The following is a 20,931-nucleotide window of genomic DNA, read 5'->3' on the forward strand; positions in this document are numbered from 1 at the left end:
GGTAGCTCAGTGGATTGAGAGTCAGGCCTAGAGACAGGAGGTCCTAGGTTCAAATCAGGCTTCAGACACTTCCCAGCTGTGTGACCCTGGGCAAGTCACTTGACCCCCCATTGCCCACCCTTACTACTCTTCCACCTAGAAGCCAATACCCAGAAGTTAAGGGTTTAAAAAAAAAAGTTAATTAAAAAAAAGAGTGTTTCTCAGGGAGAGGGTAAACTCTTCACTACTATATTTGAAGTCTAATAAATATGAACGTCCTTTTTAGTCCTTAAAATAATTGTAGTTCATATCTACTTGACTGTTACAGAACAAGTAATAGCACCATTTTACAGATGAGCCCTAAAGCTTGGAAAAATTAGACTGTTCAAGGACACATCCATTAAATATAGGAACTACTATTTGAATCCAAATTTGCTGACTTAAATACGGCTTTCTTTTTACTCTACCAAGAGGATTTTTTTTTTTAATACAGTGCCACAGTACAGTGAGCAAACAAAAATAAATTGAAATTCTACAGAGTAGTATCATCTTTTAGAAACATTTTGGCAAAAATCATGTACCCCAGATTTTATGGCATAATCTTGGTATCTAGGGAAAATACGTATATATTTCTCATGAGGCATTGCAAAGGGACTGTCATTTGGCTGACCACATATTTAATTTATTGTTTAGAAAATATAATCACTTAATCCCTGAGATAATGCATAAAGGTTTCTCCTATTTGGGTTTTATTTTTAAATAAATTTAATTCCCTTTAAATATCTTTTATCCTATTTAGAAAGTGGAATTCCTTAAGGTATCACCTTCACAAGCTGATCTAGACAGTTTTAAGAAAAATCTACTTCTCTACTTATCTCTAAACTAATATATCAAGACATAATTTCTAATATGATGATTCCTCTTACAGCAATGGCTACATGTTATGGTCTAGTTATGAACCATGATGATATAATCATGTCTGGAGAATAATTGTGCAAACATTGCCCTAAAAATTGTGACTCTCTAGCTATGAATGATTATTAGTTTTAACCCAGGTAAATATGAATCTATTCATTTTAGAGTTGTTTTTTTTCCCCTATAGAATAAGAGGACAAATAAATCATATTTAAAATTTTTCATTAATGTGGGATCTTTACCACATGGAATATTGGTGTGCACATGAAATAGTATTTTGTTTTAGAGGTAAAAGTGTGAATGTCACTTTTTCATTTATTTCCTTCCTTAGTAGTCATGAGTAAACAGCTTCTTTAAAAAAATATTTAAGACTTAAATGTGCAATTGTTATTTTTCTATATTATTAAATAGCTAAGTGGTACAGTGGAATGAGCACTGGGTCTGGTTAGAAAGATCTGAGTTCATGTGTGGCCACAGACTCCCATTTGCGGTATGACCTTGAGCCATTCATTTAACCCTTATTTTAGTTTCTTTAATTGCAAATTGAGGATAATGGTTATCACCTGCCTCCCAGGATTCCGAGGAACAAATGAAATAACAATTGTAAAGCCTTTAGTCCAGGACTTTGTACACAGTAGGTGCTATATAAATGCTGGCTATCATTATTACTAATATTATTTGTTTGGTTTGTTTGAGCATTTTATATTTCAATATTCTCTTCTAGTGAAACAAATACCAGTTCCATCTGGTACATCAGTTCAAGCTAATTCTACATCCATACCTTCTGAAAATTTAACACAGTTAGTATCTACTCCAGTCTTGCCTTCTGGTCCCAAAGGAGAAGAAGAAAAGAATAAGAAAGAGAATACAGAAAAAAAAGGTATTTTCACATTTGAAACTTGCTTAGCTTTTCAAACAGTTGTCAAAAACATTCAAGCAGAATTTAGATTAAAAAATAAAAGCTATAGCCTAACTTTTTTAGAGATAGGAAAATATAGATATTTATACTTGACACCATGATCAGACAGGGGAGGGAGGAAGCTCTCCCATTGGGCTGCTGGGCAGAGGAATGAGTGATGTAAGAAATGTACTCAGGCATCCTTGGAGAGGAGGAAGGGAGCAGCCCCCTCTCATTCCGGCACATGTGCCATATATTTGCCAGTATGGGCCTATCCCTTGCTTTTCTTTCTTAAGAATTGTTACTGAGATAGAAAGTAAAGTTTTAAAAAATACTAAACAAAAAGGCTACTTTTGAACTTTTCTGCAGGTGGTAAAGAACCCTAAAATTCTGATGTAACAAAATAATAGTAGAAATAGCTCTGCTGCTTTAAGTTGGAAACAGCATTGGTTTATAGATTTTGTTAGTGTCAGGAACATATAAACAAATGTCTTTTTATTAAAAAATTACAAAATAAAATAACAGTCAACTAATTTTGTCAACTGAAACTGGTTAATGATGCTTATAGTGATTTTCTTAAATATCTGCCTTTACTTCAGTCACTCTCCAACTTAATTCCCTGAATTTCTTCGGTGAGAGCACATGCATCACAGTACCTAATGATAGAACACTATTCTAGGAAAGGAGAACCTACCTCCTGTCCATCTATGCATTCCTTCTTTGTCACATTCCTTCTACTATATACTAGTATTTTTTAAATGAAATTTTTTCAAAAATTGTTTATAGAATCCTTTTTAATGGTTTCTTTAATACTGTAGATAACTTGGCTTCATTTGAACTTAACTGTTCAAAACTTAACTTTAACTAGTTCTTGACATTTTGTAATTTGGTTTTAGAATCTTACAACTGTGACTTAAGAATGAGAGTTTAGCAATACATCCTAATTTTAAGTATCTTATTATTTTTATTATTTTTTTCTTATTTTTATTTGCTTAGTATTTCTAAATATATCTACTTCTTCTACCTAACATGCTGGAAGTTATAATAAACAGTTGCCATTAGGCAAAAGGAAAGTTTTGGGATTTAAGAGATAATTGTGGGATATGTTAAAATACTATCTTAAGACATTTTAAAAGCAAACTTCATATTTAAACTAAGTTAATACTAGCCAAAAATAATATATTTTGTAATGCTTTCTTAATAGGAAAAGGGGTTTTCAAAGTTTAAAGACATACATACATATTATGCACATATCCATCTAATTATTATTACAAGATCCTTATTTTTGAGATAGAAAAATAAACATCTGGAATACATATATATGTGTTCATTAAAATGTTACTGAATTTTATTTCAGTAAATCATTTATGAACTTTTCATCTTCAAACCAAATGATATATATTTCTATGTATCAAATAATGCATAACTCCAGTGAGAAAGTTTACAGAAAAGGAAAACTATACTGTGCCCTATTCTGAGCCACAACATTTAGCTCTTCCTTTGATGTGCTTATTTTGAAGCCGACTTTAAAAAGTAATGGGCTAAATTTTTCTTAAAACCATGAAACTGGTATATATGCAAATTCAGTAGAGAAATATTCTTCATTGGGTTCTCCAAATCACTGAGGAAAAAGAAGCTAAAATCAAAGGTACATTCTAGTCAACACATAATTATATTCCTGTTTTGGAAAATAATTTGGATAACTTCAAGAGTGTGTGTATATATTTGTATGATATGGCCTTGTCAACAAGAAACTTGCTCTCTTGTTGAAGACAAGGTATATATGCTTAATTCAGTGTAGCTAAATTAGGTACTTGCCTGATGAAATGTGTAATGCAGGATTGCTGCAAGAATCTCTTGCACTTGCAAATCCACCTGAGGCAATTCTGGCAGTTGGGGGTGAATAGAATGTTGACCCAGCCAGAGTTCTGTCTCAGGGCAAAACCATTAGAGCTGGGCTATAAATATCCCTGGAGTACCAACTGAAGGGCTTTTTGGCTTTTGGCTTTGGCTTTTGGCTTTTGGGCTTTGCCTGATTCCCTTGACCTCTTCCTTGACATCCTGCTATCCCTGGATCTCCCCATTGGGCCCTGGGAGGAGGGTATTTTGGTGGGTGGAGATCATGGGAAGTAGCTTCTATAGGCAGGCAGGGACAACCTTAAACCAAGCCATCACCACATCTAGTAATCTGCTAAACCTTATTACATCAGCGCAGTGAATTCATCCCTGGCTGAGGGGCCGGTTCCCTCAGCCTGATTCCCCTCTTCTGTGACCCTCCCCCAGCACCAGCTTCTCCCTTAGCAGCAGTTACCAGACCTAACCCCTTTTCTCTCAGTTTACCCTTGGCTTTAATAAACCCCTTTGGCTTTTATATGAAGAGCTTCTGGTGATTCATTATACCAATAACTAGGGCAAAAGCTGAAGAGGGAAAGAATAACTTTCCTTTATTTCTTGAGGGCTAAACCAGGCATCCATCTTGGGCAGGAAGTGAACCAGCTTTTACTTCCTATAAGCTGAGAGTTGCTCTCTAGAAGGGAGGGACTCTTTACTCCTCCCCTGAAGAGAGCCTTAGAGACAACAGGGAGGCTGAATAAAACCTGTCAGCCAGGCTCACATAATCTCTGGCTGACCCAAATTATCCTGTACCCAAAAGATAGCCTCCCTGCCTGAAGACCCAGCTGATACCACCCAGTGCCCCTCAAATACAGTGCCCTTAATACAAGCCTCTTGATTAATACCTTCATATTCCCTTGATTCCATTACATTTGCAACATTATGCTTTATATTTATAATTGTAATTTATTAATTACAGAATTGGAAAGTGTATGAAAATTATTTTAAGTTCATAGTAGCTAAAAATAATATAGATATTTAGGTTAGTGGTCATTGGAGAGAAGTTTTTACAAAGAAGAGAAGTGACTTGACCTTAAAGCCTGGTTGAGTTTAGATAAATGGAAAAGTTAATAAATTCTCTTAGCAGTTTTTACTACAACCTACTTTTCTAATCTGTTCCAATTTAATCTGTTTCCTGCATTATCCATCCCAACCAAACCATATTGTACTAGCTATCGATATTCCGTCTTCTGCATTCATATAAGAAATCTCTGCTTCTTGGAATGATGGAGAGAGTCCTCATCATCTCTGCCTCTCAGAATCCTTATCTTCCTTGAGGTAGCTTAGTTTTTCTTTTTTGCAAAGCCTTTCCCCATGTCCCTAGTTTTTGTAGTCTTTCTCTCCTTATTTTCTGATTTTCATGTGCACAGTAGAATTAAACTTCCTTGAGGGGAGAAAGTGTTTCATTTTTGTCTTTGTATCCTTAACTCCTAGAGCCTTTTCTCTGGTAGGTAATGTTTGTTCATTGATAACAGGAGAATAAAAAAGCATTTATAAAGTACTTCCTTTGTGTCAAAGACCCTGTTAATCTCTGGAGGTAGAAATAGAAAAAAGGAGACAGTCCCTGCTCTCAAGGAGTTTACTTTCTAGTGGAGAAAATGCATATACTTTATGTAACCCATGTTCATTTTCCATCTTCTCCTCTGCTTGGTTTCAATTCTCCAGGATAAACTCATCACCTGAAATCTTCTCATCTTGTAGATTGACTCAGTTTTTTGATACTCAGCACTTCTTCCTCAGACTAGGGGGAGCAAACATTAAATTCAGCCCAGAGTCTTCCTTTATAGCCTGAACATATTAAAGGGGATCATATGATTTAGGCCTCAGTCTGGGTAACTAGTGTTTATATATGTACTGGTATTCTCACATTGTCAAGATAAAGTGGGGGAGACCTCCAGCAGGTTGGGTTGACTACACTGTGGTAAGCTTGGGTTAGACTGGAATTGCAAGATCTCAGTGTATGTGTTTTAGAGGGAATATCTACATTGCATATATAAATAGATTATATTACGGTTTTGCTTCCTGACTAAACACAATTCCTGAACACTTTTTAGGAGAGAAGAAGGAAAAGAAGCAGAAACAACCAGCAGTTACAGCCTCTGATTCCAAACCAATAGATGTTTCCCTCCTGGATCTTCGCATTGGTTGTATTCTCACTGCAAAAAAGCATCCTGATGCAGATTCTTTATATGTTGAAGAGGTGGATGTGGGAGAAAAAGCACCAAGAACAGTTGTCAGTGGCTTGGTGAAGTATGTCCCCCTTGACCAGGTATATTGCTTTTGGACTGTGTTTCTTTTCATTCAGCTCCAGATGGTCCTAATCCATGATATGTACATCCAGGGGATGTTTGCCAGTTTTGAGTTGTGATTTTTTTTTTTTTTTATGGAACGTAGCCAACTTCAAATTTATCTGGGAGAAAAACTAAGGGAAAAAAGTTAATAAAAACCCTAAAAAAAGATGCCCAAAGAAAGGTAGAAAATCCTTGAGTATAAAAGGAAGAATAGATCCATTGTTTTGAACCTTAGACCACCCTCTCTTTTGTGCTTCTAAAAGAAGAAACTGGATTTCATTACTTAGGATGTGTTGCTCATTACTGACAGGCCTCTTGAGTCCTTGGGCACTGTCATTTCAGAAATAAAAATGACTAGTTCTCTAGACAAGCAACAGGTAAGCTTCTAAAATCTTGATGAAGATACATATCCATAAAAACTGTTGCATAGAGTTTGTGTTTCAATTTCATATTTCAAGTGAGTTTAAATAGCTTGAATTGTTCAGGTTTTCTACTTTTACTCTAGCAGTTTGATCAACCATTAGCACAGGTACTAATGCTTTGAAATTTTCTAAGACCAAAAAAAATCACTGAAATGCTTGATTTTTAAAGGAAACCCGAGTTCTTTGTTAAACTTCCCAGGAAATAGAAGGATTTCTTTGTATGGCTGCCAGTTATACCCTTTGAAGTTACTTTTGTTACTCTGTAACACTCAGCAATACTTCCCTATGTGAATTTTGATTGGGAAAAGCAAGTTTTTTTTTTTTAACCCTTACCTTCCCATCTTGGAGTCAATACTGAGTATTGGCTCCAAGGCAGAAGTGGTAAGGGTAGGCAATGGGGGTCAAGTGACTTGCCCAGAGTCACACAGCTGGGAAGTGTCTGAGGTCAGACTTAAACCTAAGACCTCCCATCTTTAGGCCTGGCTCTCAATCCACTGAGCTACCCGGCTGCCCCAAAAGCAAGCATTTTTTTTTTTTTTTTTTGATTTAAGTATTTTTTTTAGAAAAAATTTCCATGGTTACATGATTCCTTTTTTTACTTTCCCCTTCAACTCCCCCCTCTTTTGGACCCCCCCCCCCAATATCCAATGTGCATTTCCACTGGTTTTAACATGTGTGATCAGTCAAGGCTTATTTACATATTATTGATAGTTACATTGGTGTGGTCATTTATTGTCTACATCCCCAATCATGCCCACATCAACCCATGTGTTCAAGTAGTTGTTTTTCTCCTGCTTCCACTCTTGTAGTTCTTCCTCTGAATGTGGGTAGCATTCTTTTCCATAAATCCCTCAGAATTGTCCTGGGTCATTGCATTGCTGCCAGTACAGAAGTCCATTATATTCGATTTTACCACATTATATCCATCTCTGTGTACAGTGTTCTTCTGGCTCTGCTCCTTTCACTCTGCATCAATTCCTGGAGTTCTTTCCAGTTCACATGGAATTCCTCCAGTTTATTATTCCTTTGAGCACAGTAGTATTCCCTCACTAACATATACCACAATTTGTTCAGCCATTCCCCAATAGAAGGGCATCCCTTCGTTTTCCAGTTTTTTGCCATCACAAAAAGCACAGCTATAAATATTTTCATACAAGTCTGTTTATCTATGATCTCTTTGGGGTACAAACCCAGCAATGCTATGGCTGGATTGAAGAGCAGGCAGTCTTTTATCACTCTTTGGGCATAATTCCAAATTGCTATCCAGAATGGTTGGATCAGTTCACAACTCCACCAGCAGTGCACTAATTTTGCCCTATTTTGCCACATCCCCTCCAACATTCATTATCATTTTAGCCAATCTGCTAGATGTGAGGTGATACCTCAGAGTTGTTTTGATTTGCATTTCTCTAATTATTAGAGATTTAGAACACTTTCTCATGTGCTTATTGATACTTTTGATTTCTTTACCTGAAAATTGCCTATTCATGTTTCTTGCCCATTGATCAATTGGGGAATGACTTGATTTTTTATACAATTGTTTTAGCTCCTTGTATATTTTATTTACATATTATTGATAGTTACATTGGTGTGGTCATTTCGAGTCTACATCTCCACCCATGCCTGCATCAACCCATGTGTTCAAGCAGTTCTTTTACTTCTGTGTTTCCACTCCTGCAGTTCTTCCTCTGAATGTAGGTAGCATTCCTATTTAAAAAATGTAATTCTGAATTGAAACTGTAATGAAGAACTTGGATAGTTCTGATTATTTACCTGAGTTGGATTTTGGTCAAAATAATTGTATTAAGTTTTCTTCTTTGATTCAGTGCTGGTGTTTAGTGCTGAAGATAGTCTGGCAACTGTTTTTTAATCTATAATTAGAAATCCATAGTAATCATATTTAGGTACTGGTTCAGTACTGACAGCATTAACAGCAAAAGTCCAAGTCTGGATTACTTTTATTCACTTCCTGCTTAATTGGCTTAGGGAGACAGCCTACTATAGTGAAAATAGTCTTATACCTGGAATGCTGGAATGAATGCATGAAGTATTGATTAAACTTTTCTCTGTATAAAGGACCAGATTAAGAAATAGTATTACTAAGAATACAAACCAAAATGGGGATGCGTTTGCCCTCAAAGAACTTATACTTTAATTGGGAGAGAGAACACATGTAGGGAAATGATGACCCTGGAAGGAGGTTTTGGGTCTAGGGCATCACAGGAAAAGTTAGTGGAACAATGAATTGATCTGTTTGGGTGAAAATGGCAATGGTGCTGGTCTTTAGAGCAAGAGATTGAAGGGGAAGGAGCTTGAAGCAGGGCAGAAAAGAACTGGAGGAAAAATGAAAGTGAGCTAGCTCCCTGATGTAACTCCAAGCAAATGTGTGCTGAAAGCCTTTAATTGCTCTGGGGGAGAAAGAAACAAGAGACGATTTCTGTCTCTTTCTCTCTCTCCCTCTCCTCTCATTTTTGCCTGCCCTCCCTCCCCCTTCAGTTTTAGGGAATTTAAAAACTCTAGATGTCTTCTATTGATAATATTTAAGCCAGTCATTTGTTAGTTTTGCAGAAAAGATTGTTATAAATTAATACATGGTTTCTTTTAGTAAAAATTTTTATTCTGAATTAAATAGCAATATATATATGAAACAGAATACAAAAAGATTATATATGACTCTATAACCATTTAACAATTCTTGCTTTTCTTAAAAAGCATATAATAAATTTTTTTTTATTACAGTGGCCCTCTCTTTTTTAGCATCACTATTGCTAACTCATTTTCTCCTTTCCTTTCTTCCTCTCCACCTCATAAATAAAGACCAGAAAGAGAAAAAAAGAAAGAAATACTTGCAATAAATTAGCTTAATTAAACAACAAATTCATACAGTGACCATGTCCAGAGATAGATCTTTCTACACTTTGTGTTCATCACCTTTATTGGAGAATGGATATCATTTTATCTTAGATCCTCTGGAGACATGATTGGACACTGCATTGATCAGAGCTCTTTTTGAATTTTTTTTTTTTTTTTTTTTTTTTTTAGCATTGATGTCCTTATAGAAATTGTTTTCCTATTTCTCACCTGACTTTGCATCAGTTCAAAGAATACAATCCAGGATTCTCTGAAATGATCTTTTTTCATCATTTCTTGCAGCTTAGTAACATTCTTTTGCATTTCATGTGATGATTTGTTCAGTCACTTTACAGTTGTCTAAGAGGCTATGTTCCAGGAGTACCACATCAGGAGATACAGGTATCATCTCTTTCATTTGGACATTTCTATTGTTGGAAAACCCAGTGGTGGTCATTTCTTTTTTGATATTAACAATTAAAGGGTAGTTGAATAAAGCGGTCTTTTCAGGGAATCTTATGTAATTTTGATACATGCATGGGAGGCATTTGTTTGGAAAGAACCTTTAAGGGAATGTTTTACTATTCCCCAGAAAATTTGAAAAGAGTAAGCAGAGAGAGGTCTTTCAGCTCCCTGTATCTTTTAGTCAATTTTGTAATTGTAAAGATATAGTGTGTTGTTCAGTATGATATATGGAAATCTTTTGCTCCCAACTCAACCATCATTAGGGATACCCATGATGCCCAAGTAGATTATTCTGGTGGAGAGGGGAAGGTAGGGGAATGGAAGTTTGTAGACATGGAAAAGTAGAGGTCTGTAGTTATTGATATTTGTAGAACCTCCTGAAGATTTTTGATCACTCCAGCACTAAGTAAAAGGATCCCTCTTGTCCAAATGTTGCCATTTATTTGAATATATATCCCATAAAGTTTCTTTGTCAGTTTTTGCATCTTGAACAAATGTTATATTCAATTATCTGGGGGGGAGGTAATTTATTTGAAGGAGATGAGTAAGCTGGGTTGCCTTTCGGGAATTGTGCCATATTTTTATTTTTATTTATTTATTTTTTTTAAGCCCTTGTACTTCGGTGTATTGTCTCATAGGTGGAAGATTGGTAAGGGTGGGCAGTGGGGGTCAAGTGACTTGCCCAGGGTCACACAGCTGGGAAGTGGCTGAGGCTGGGTTTGAACCTAGGACCTCCTGTCTCTGGGCCTGACTCACTCCACTGAGCTACCCAGCTGCCCCTTGTGCCATATTTTTAATGACCCCAAGCTTCTCCCTAAAATAAGGCCTTTCTTTCTGGTAGTAATATTTTTACAATGATGCTGTATTGCTACAAGGTATAACATATCACAGTCTCAATAGAATTAAAAGTTTATAAACAGTCACATAAAGAGCACTGTGGCAGTCATGAGCAGAGTGCAGCATGTTGCCAGTGAAGAATTATACAAGAGAAATAGCATGGGGTAGAGAAGAGGATATGACTAGGAGGAATGAAGATAATCAATAAACTGCCAAGGTAAAAACTCCCAGGTGAGGCATATGCCTTAGGAAGGACTTAAGGGAGAATAGAAATACAAGTTACACAGGCTGAGTTGTTCAAGGATGGGTTATGATCTGTGTCATTGTTGGAATCCATAAGATTACAGATATTTTGAAGTTCATTTTGACACATGTAGCCCATTTTCTGCAAGTGGCCATTTTGGGGTTTAGAGTTTGGAACCCCAAAGAAACCAGGAGACAGTTGAGAGACAGTTAAGAACAGTAGTATAAAAGGAAGTGAGCCCCAGGTAAACCAACTCAGTCCTGAGTTTGGGTGAAGGGTGGAAGGGAGGTTCTGGGTAGGACTCCATTTGAACCCTAGATATCCTCACCAGGATTGTGATTGCCTGATCCACATTGCTGATTCAAGCTATACCTGCCAATCTCAGTTACTGCCTGCACTCTGCAGCTTATATATTTATTTCATCAAACTATATAAAAATCAGCAACATCTAATTGTCACTGAAGATTAACATCTGCTACTTGTTGTCATCCAGCCTAACTAGCTCATCCATCCATTAAGCTAGGCAATAGAAACTTAAGTCAAGTTGAGGGTGGAACTCTACCAAGGTCTTCTTCCTGTGAAGGAATGGCCTATTTCTCATCCCACTAGATTTAGTGTTAGACTTCCTGATTCCTCTCTCCTTCCCCATCATACCTAAGTTCCCAATATCTTCAGTTTATACCTTCCTTAGTTAAATTAAAGAAGTTGCCTGTTATTAAGAAGTCTTTAGTCATTTTGCTGATTTGGTTCACCAGCTAACAGAAGACTTTATCTCCATGCTGTCTGAATTTGGCAGTTGGTGGAGTCTCCTTGCTGTGAGGGAATTCTAATTGACTTTCACATAAATTCTTGTCTGTGAATTATTCCTTATTAACTTGAGATATCTACTCTATTGGCAGAACACCATCTTTAGCCATATTTACCAACTAGTAAGATATCCAGTTGATATCCACAGGGGAGTCATAGGGTTTAGGCCCTCTCAGTAAGGAATCTATTGAACTTGCCTGCTGGGACACTGCCCAACCCCCACAGGTGGGCTTAGGAGCTGCTTGCATTTTGCAGCCAAGAGAATTATCCTTACACACATCAGATAACTTCTTAGCAATCCCTTTAGAAAATATGTTCACGGAAATAGCAATTGGGTTATTGATTGTTAATACAAAGGATTTAACTAATTTTGACAGTCAGTATTGAATATATATATATTTAAACCTTGCCTTCATCTTAGAATCAATACTGTGTATTGGCAGGGAGCCAGCTACTCAGCTTTACTTAGTCACCCCAAGGGGATTAACTTCTCGCTTTCTGGTGCAGGAAACTTGGGGAATCAGCAGGCAAAGCCTATGGGCTGGCAGATGGACTCAGATTGCTTTCAGCCACAAGCCCCAGACTAAGTCACACACACAAAAAAGCCAAACCGCAGGAGCAAGCAGTGATGCAGCAGAAGTGGCAGGAGAGAAACAGGGCTTTGCAAAATTTATCTACTCCCTATTCTTTACTCAAAGGTTTTCTAACAGAAAATTAAGTAGTCTATTTCTGTAGTGCCTCACCAAAGATGTAAGATTTAAATTAATATCAGTAACTTCAAGTATTATTTTTTTATAGTTTATTAATAATCACTTGAAGTAGAAGAAATAAAAAAAAGAAATTGAAGTTCAAAGCCTAATAATCCAACTAAAGTATGACCTCGTGTGTAAATTCTGCTGGCTCTCCGTCAATTTCAACAGTCATGTACAAGGAAAAGAGAGAGAGAGGGGTGGGGTCACACCAAAACTTTATCCTCCGTACATTCATGGAGGTTCACATGTAGCGTAAACACCCAAATGGGATATCAGTTCTGGAGAGCAAATTCTATCCACACACAAGGCAGAAGAGAGTCACACAGCTAGGAAGTATCTGAAGCCAGATTTAAACCTAGGACCTCCTGTCACTAGGCCTGGCTCTCAATCCACTGAGCCACCCAGCTGCCCCCTGACTTTATATTTTTCAGTTGTTTTGTATATTATTCTGGTTTCATATTCTTTGTCCCAGTTCATGCATATCTGCTCTGTTTCTCCCAGTTTTTTCTTATAGTCTTGCCTTATAGTGCAGTAGGATTTTAATATTGCATTCAAATACCCTAGTCTTTGAATATTAATTATTTTAAACATTTTTTCCAATAAATCATTTGTATTTCTTTTTTGAAAACTATTCATATCTTTTGACCACTTGTTTGTATTTAATTTAAGCCTAAACTTTTTTAATGATGAGATTAGAAACATGGCTTTAGAAACAGCAACTTTAGAGCTAATATTCTAAGCACCTATAGCTTTCCTAGTTTCATGGTATTTAGAGCCATGAAACACTGTCTTCTTTTTCTTTCACATTTTTCATTTTCTTAATCATCTTTTTTAAGCCATTGACTAGAATGTGAGGCATCATTACAACTGTCACCTTGTATATTAACCAGAAAAATATTTTAGGTTCTTTAAAATTATTTTAGTATGTTTCTCAAAATATTATTCACATCAACTTTATAGCAAAAGCTGTACATAATAATGCAATGAAAATTAATCGGGAAAATTCATTTTTAGTTATAAACACTTGTTTGATTTTTTGCTTGAGGCATGTTATAAGGGGAATTAATCTTAGTGGGGTAATAAAGTGGTTGTAATAAGGGAATAGGCTAGAGGTAATAGGGAAATTAAGGCACAGGTAAGGTTGTAATAGGGGATAAGGCAGGTAAGGGACTAAAGGTAGTGTGAATAGGGGATGAGGCTCTGTGGATAGGGTTTGTGGATCCCTAAGGCAGTAAAGTGGATAAGGAAGGTACAATGGTGAAGGTAGTAGATTGAGGTGATAGGAGAAGTAAGGGAATGACCGAGTTTAGGGAATAACACGGAGGCATAAAAAATTGCAAGGGAGAGGATAAGGTATTCTGGGCAGGCAGCTACAGTCTGGAGAACACAGACTGGGACTCAGGTTTGAGACAGAGACACTAATGGGAAACAGACTGAACCCTTCAAGTAGGAAGGGCACTTCTACAGACAAAGGTTAGGGCCAGCCAAGAATGGCTTGAAACTGACTAGAGGGCTTTCTAGTCAGTTTCTCAGGTTCACAAAGGAAGAGTTCAGAGGAAGTATTGAGATTACACTTCCTCCAAAATGAACGCCTCCAATTCCCCTCAAGACCCAGAGACAATATTATTCCTTTCTCCCCTTCTCCCTCTCATATCAATCAACTAACAAAGTAGCCAAAGGTTTGATTAAGTGACAAACAGGGTTTATTGAGTTTTAGGGTTGATTGGAAGGGATTGAGGGATACAAGGTAAGTCTAACAGCCGCCTAGAGAAAGCTTCAGGTGGGGGAGAGAGACAGGAATGTGAGACAGAAGGGCCTGCCTTAACTCAGCCCCAAGAGGTTTTGTAGCCTGTAGGGTTAGAAAGTTGGATACAATGATTCAAGAGATAATTTGTAACAAGAGTAAGCCCTATTTGACTATGGGGAAACTAAATCTACCAAGTTTAAAAGATACCACACAGAACCACCCTCCTTTCAAAATTCACAGGAATTCAGGAAAGGGAAAATGATGATTGGGAATAGGGAGGTTAGGGAGATCCAAAGGAAATAGTTAAGCTAACAAATTTTAAGAGAAAAGCTGCAGAATATAGGCCAGGTTTTTAGTCCAAAGAATAGAGCTCAGTTGACCATCCCACTCTCATCGAGTCTCTAGGGTCAACTGACTAACCTCAGGATTCTAAACCCTTTTTAACTGTCAGAAACTCTACAGTTAGGCTTTGCAGGGCTAATACGCACCCTTTTGCACTACAGGCATTAGCAAGGTAAACCATTTGAATAATTTAAGTCTTAACTATTTTATTTTAGTACTTTATGAATGAACTTTAGATAATCTTAAAGTGTCTTCCCTCAGCAAAGAATCATAGCCTTTGAAGTAATCTTCAACCCTTCTAATCCATCCCCTCCTTGAACATAGCATTCTCTTTACCATGTTGCTGACAGTAATCTGTCTGTTTGTAGACCTCCACTGAGGGGGACATCTTACTACCATACTAGAAAGGCCACTGAAGTTATGGACAGGTCGAATGTTTATCAAGCTTTTTTCAAATAGATCTAAATCTTCCTCACACCAACTTCTACCTATTGTTTCTGGTTCTGCGTGTTCTCCAGGGCCAGCTAGAATAAGTCTAATCCTCTTAAGCATGGACAGCCCTTGAATTACCTGAATTCTACTCTCATTGTCTGTAATTCAGCATACAGAAACCATAGGTCTGTGGAGTGAAAGACCAGATAGTCAAAGATGAATCCAGAGTGGTGAACCTAAGAGACTCAGAGGGTACTGGTCCCTTCAACAGAAATATGGGACACTACAAAAATGTTCCCATTGATGAGACAGAAATTTAGAAAATACATAATTCTTGCAGCTTATTCTCCTGTTTTGTTTACTTTCTACTACAACTTTAATTCCACAGTAGATGGAAATTTAGGTAGTTGGGGTATGAGCACACAAAATAGTACATATTTGAATGCATAATTTAGGATATAACAAATATTTAAAGACTAAAAGAAAACTGAATTATTTTTAAGTTGGCTGAATTATAAAATAATGGAAACTACTGGTTTTTGTAAGTATAACATCAGTAGTTTTCCTTTGTATTGTTTCCTACTTCTGTGAAACATTTTACAGGCCACATAAAAGTTAATAGTAAGTTGAAGGAGATGTATGGGTAGTGATTAATAGCTCCTGTAATATGATATATTTTGGAGAGATGTTGAGATGGCATGGGGATGACAGACTTGAATAGTTGTGTCTGTCAGGAGCCCTCTCTCCTATCACTATTACTGGAGGAAAGAGGGAATTTCTTTGTTAAAGATGGATCACCAGAGAATGGGCAAGCGATGGTAGCTTGAGATGGGGTCTTTTCCTGTGGGGAAAGTCTAGGTGGGACCCCAGTTTTGGTAAGCCAAGACTCCCTTTTAAGTTAAAGCCCCTCACTGGGTTAAAACAGCACAGCAGGGGGTCTGGATTAGCTGGAGTCAAGGCTTGAGCTGTTAGCCTCTCAGATTGCTTGTTCCCTCTATATTCCCCTGAATAAAATCTCCTTCAATCTGACTGCTAACCAGTTTATTGTTGTAACAAATAAAGTTGCAGAAGATGGGGAGAGGATAGTTATTTGAGGGATCGCTAAATACTAAGCCCCAAAAGGTCCATCTCCCTGGTTTGACCAGATGGCCAAAACCAGAAATTCTCCTTCCCTTCCCCTATATCTTATCTTAACCTAAATCTATACTATTATTAATATAACAGGGTCTTTGAGGTAAGGCAGGCAAAGGTTGAGAGTCTTCAGGGTTCAGCTCAGCAGTTGGCTGAGTCTGCTGACTCCTTAGGACCTGTGAGACCTGAAATCTCTTAGTTGGTGTTTGAGGCTTTCGGGCAACTGCACAAGGCTTTTGGGATATAGATGTCCAAAGAAACCCTTTGGGCTGGCTCTTGATTGATCCCAGGTGGGCACGTTTGTACTCTCTCTCCCCAAAATCCTGGATCAAAAAATCCTCTCCTTCATGTTCTCCTTCCCATGATCTTTTGCTCCAGCTCAACTGTTAAGTCTCTTGTCACTCAAGTTGGCTTTTTTCAACATTCCAGAGCTCCCTCCTCCAGCCTGCTTGTACACTCCAGAATGTTAAACACAAAAATAGTCTCTCAACAAAGAAAGTACCATAGAAAATTAATGTTGCCTTTGAATGAATGTTTATTTATCCATTGCCATCCATTTCCTTTTCCAAGTTGTCATATTTGAAAAAAATTGTTCCATAGTTTGACTGAAGAATGGGTTCAAGACAACTACTTCCCCCCCCCTTTTTTTGTAATGATTTATTTAGAATATTTTTCCATGGTTACATGATTCATGATTTTTCCCCTCTCCTCTTCCCTCCCACCTCCTGGAGCTGACAGTCAGTTTCACTGGATTATACATGTATCATTGTTCAAAACCTATTTTCATGTTATTCATATTTGCAGTAGAGTGATCTTAACATTAAAACCCCAGTCATATCCCCATTCAAACATGTGATCAATCCTATGTTTTTCTTCTGCTTTTCTTTTCCCACAGTTCTTTCTCTGGATGTGGCTATCGTTCTTTCTCATTCTGGATTGTCCTGCATCATTGCATTACTGCTAGTAGAAAAGTTTTTCACATTCAATTGTGCCACAATGCATCAGTCTTTGTGTACAATGTTCTTCTGGTTCTGCTCCTTTCCCTCCACATCAATTCCTGGAGGTCTTTCCAGTTCACATATGTTATGAGTAAGATTAGGTTAGCTAGTTGCTAGGAATTAAGTTGTACCTAGCAGGAAGGAGCTGGAGCTGGGAATTCCAGGTTGGAATGAAGGAGGAGGAAGTGTGTCTGTGCCCTGAGTGTGGACTCCATTAGTGGTAGGCAAAAACTGTTGCCAGCCTGGGAGACCTCAGAGCAAAGGACACCCTGTATCCTGTTTTCCCCTGGGATCCTGTGTGTTGTGGCATCTATCAAAAGGACAAATCTACAGAGCCAAGAGAGGAGGAGAAGTTTGAGAACTGGAGGACAGTGCTTCAAGCAAAACCCTCTCTACTTGGTTCCTGAGACAACTTTCGCTCCTGGCATCCAGAGATCATCATTGGATTGCAGTGAGAATTCCCAAAGCCACAAAGCCCTAGTTGTACTCAAGCCTGGCAGGCTCCAGGTTTGAGGCAGAAACCCAGAGACTCCATTTATAGTTCCTTGGGCCCTGTTAGTTTAGATCACTAAGTTAAAGTAGAATAAGACCTTCCCTTTTCCTGTGGATTTTGTTATTAGGTGTTAAGGATTTAGAGTAGTCATTCCTATCCCTCCTTTTAGTTGTTTCTAATTAAAACCCAGTTTCATCCTGTTGCCTTGTCTGTTGAATTCAAGGCCTCTGGCCAGAATGACAGTTGACTGTTATTTGTCAGTTAGGAGTAGCTTAGTTGTACAAGTCTTCAATGTCCAAGTTAATCTCTCTTAAATCCCAAAGTGTGTTCCCACAAACCCCTTAGTTTATTATAATATCCCTGGTGACCCCATTACCTCACTTATATTTTCCTACACATAGGAATCCTCCAGTTCATTATTCCATTCAGCACAATAGTAGTCCATCACTATCAGATACCACAATTTGTTCAGCCATCATTCATTCCATGTACATTCCCTCAATTTCCAATTTTTTGCCACCACAAAGAGCACATCTATAAATATTTTTATACAAATATTTTTCCTTATTATCTCTTTGGGGTACAAACACAGCAGTGCTAAGGCTGGATTAAAGGGTAAGCATTTTTTTAAAAGCCCTTTGGGCATAATTCCAAATTGCCCTACAGAATGGTTAGATTAATTCACAACTCCACCAACAACACATTAGTGTCCCAATTTTGCCACATCCCCTCCAACATTTATCACTTTCCTTTGCTGCCATATTGGCCAATCTGCTAGGTATAAAGTGGTTTTTATTTGCATTTTTCTAATCAGGATGGATTTAGAACACTTTCATGTGATTATTGATAGTTTTGATTTCTTCATCTGAGAACTGTGTATTCATATTCTTTGACCTTTTGTCAATTGGGGAATGGCTTGATAATTTTTTTTTGTAAATTTTATTTAGTTCCTTAAATATTTGGGAAATTAAATCTTTGTCAAAGAGTTGTTATAAAGGGTTTTCCCCCCCAGTTTGTTGCTTTACTTCTGATTTTGGTTACATTGGTTTTGTTTGTACAAAAATTTTTTAAATTTGATGTAATCAAAATAATTTTATATTTTATAATGTTCTCAATCTCTTGCTTTGTCTTAAATTCCTTCATTTCCCACAGATCTCACAGGTATACTGTGTTCAACTAATTTATTCATGATTTCATTCCCTATATTTAAGTCATTTGCCCATTTTGAATTTATCTTGGTATAGGGTATGAGAAGTTAACCTAATCTCTCCTATACTGTTTTCCAATTTTCCCAATAGCTTTTTATCACATAGTGAGTTCTTGTACCAAAAGCTGGTATATTTGGGTTTATTGTGCACTATCTTGCTGAGATCATTTACTTCTAATCCATTCCATTGATCCACCCTTCTGTCTCTTAGCCAGTACCATATTGTTTTGATGACCACTGCTTTATAGTACAGCTAAAGATTTGGTACTGCTTCATATTTTTTTTATTATTTCCCTTCATATTCTTGATCTTTTGTTCTTCCAGATGAATTTTGTTATAATTTTTTCTAATTCTATAAAAAAGTTTTTTGGTAGTTTGATAGGTATGGTACTGAATAAGTAAATTAATTTGGATAGGATTGTCATTTTTGTTATATTAGTTCATCTTACCCAAGAGCAATTAATGTTTTTCCAATTATTTATATCCAGTTTTAATTGTGTGACAGGTGTTTTGTAGTTGTGATCATATAATTCCTGCATTCTTTTGGTAGATAGATTCCTAACTATTTTATATTGTCTAGAGTGATTTTAATTGGAGTTTCTCTTTAGAACTCTTGCTGCTGAGTTGTTTTGGAAATACATAGAAATGCTGATGATTTATGTGGGTTTATCTTGTACCCTGCAACTTTCTTAAAGTTGTTAATTATTTCCATTAGCATTTTAATTGATTTTCTAGGATTTAAGTTTATACCATCATATCTTCTGCAAAGAAGGGTAGTTTAGTTTCCTCATTGCCTACTTTAATCACTTCAATTGCTTTTTCTTCTCTAATTGCTACTGCTACCATTTCTATTACAATATTGAATAGTAGTGCTGATAATGGACATCCTTGCTTCACTCCTGATATTATTGGGAAGGCTTCTAACTTGTCCCCATTGCAGATGATACTTGCTGCTGATTTTAGATATACACTCTTTATTTTCTTGAGAAATGACCCTTCTATTCCTTTACTTTCTAGTGTTTCAACAGGAATGGGTGTTGTGTTTTATCAAATGCATTTTCTGCATCGCTTGAGATAATCATGTGATTTCTGTTGGTTTGATTATTGATATGGTCAATTATGTGGATGGTTTTCCTAATATTAAACCATCCTTTCATTCTTTGTATGAATCCCTCCTGGTCATAATGAATAATCCTTGTGATAACTTGCTATGGTCTTTTTTTTTTTTTTAAGATTTTTTTTTCTTTTAAGTTCATTAAGTAGATTGACCTATAGTTTTCTTTCTCTGTTTTTGGTCTTCCTGGCTTTGGAATCAGTACCATAGTACCATATTTGTATCATAAAAAGAATTTGGTAAGATTCCTTCTTAGCTTATTTTGCCAAATAATTTTTATAGTATTGGGATTAGTTGGTCTTTAAATGTTTGATAGAATTCACTTGTGAATCCATCTGACCCTGGGCATTTTTTCTTAGGAAGTTTTTTGATGGCTTCAAAATTGAACAACTACTTTCTTGATGTTGTATAGTTTCTCATTGTTGGCTGTGTTATTATTTATTCAAATTTTCTATTGTAATCTAATCTTTCCATGTTGATAGGACCTGCCAGAGCTTCTACTTTTTGCCATAGCTTTTAATAAGCCAGTCATTTTTGAGCCAGCTGAAAAAGTTTTTTTTGTTGTTGTTTTTTTTTTTTTTTTATTTTACCTAGAGATACTAAGTAATACTTTCTGATGCTTTTGTTTCCAAGTGTAATTTTATTTTATTTTCAGTCCCCAATTCACTCTCCTTACCTCCACCCATAGGGAAGGCAAGGAAAACAAAATCCATTACAAATATGTATGGTCTCATAAAATCTATTTCATATTAGCCATTTCAAAAAGAAAGAGAAGAAAATGTGCTTTATTCTGCACTCTAGTCTGTCAATTTGAATCATGTGGAATTGTGATCAGTAAACTGTTCCACATGATGTCTGTCTGTCTCTCTCTCTCTCTCTCTCTCTCTCTCTCTCTCTCTCTCTCTCTTTTTAAACCCTTACTTTATGTCTTAGAATCAATACTGTGTATTGGTTCTAAGGCAGAAGAGTGGTAAGGGCTAGGCAATGTGGATTAAGTGACTTGCCCGGGGTCACACAGCTTTGACATTTTGTCTGCCATCTTAGCCAATCTGATGGGGTGAGATATTGTTTTAATTTGCATTTCTCATAATTATTAGTGATTTAGAGTGCTTTT

General features: G+C 36.8%; 1 protein-coding gene across 1 annotated transcript in view; it reads left to right on the top strand.

Annotated features, from left to right (window-relative positions):
• The window catches only part of AIMP1 (aminoacyl tRNA synthetase complex interacting multifunctional protein 1), a 58,817-nt gene that overhangs the window by 24,906 nt on the left and 12,980 nt on the right, over window positions 1-20,931 (top strand). The window contains exons 4-5 of the mRNA XM_044680531.1: window positions 1,619-1,774; window positions 5,740-5,954. Coding sequence (XP_044536466.1) covers window positions 1,619-1,774; window positions 5,740-5,954 — 371 coding nt within the window. The remainder of the gene's footprint in view (window positions 1-1,618; window positions 1,775-5,739; window positions 5,955-20,931) is intronic.

This window comes from Gracilinanus agilis, chromosome 6, assembly GCF_016433145.1.
Source record: "Gracilinanus agilis isolate LMUSP501 chromosome 6, AgileGrace, whole genome shotgun sequence".
In the NCBI taxonomy this organism is placed as follows: domain Eukaryota; kingdom Metazoa; phylum Chordata; class Mammalia; order Didelphimorphia; family Didelphidae; genus Gracilinanus; species Gracilinanus agilis.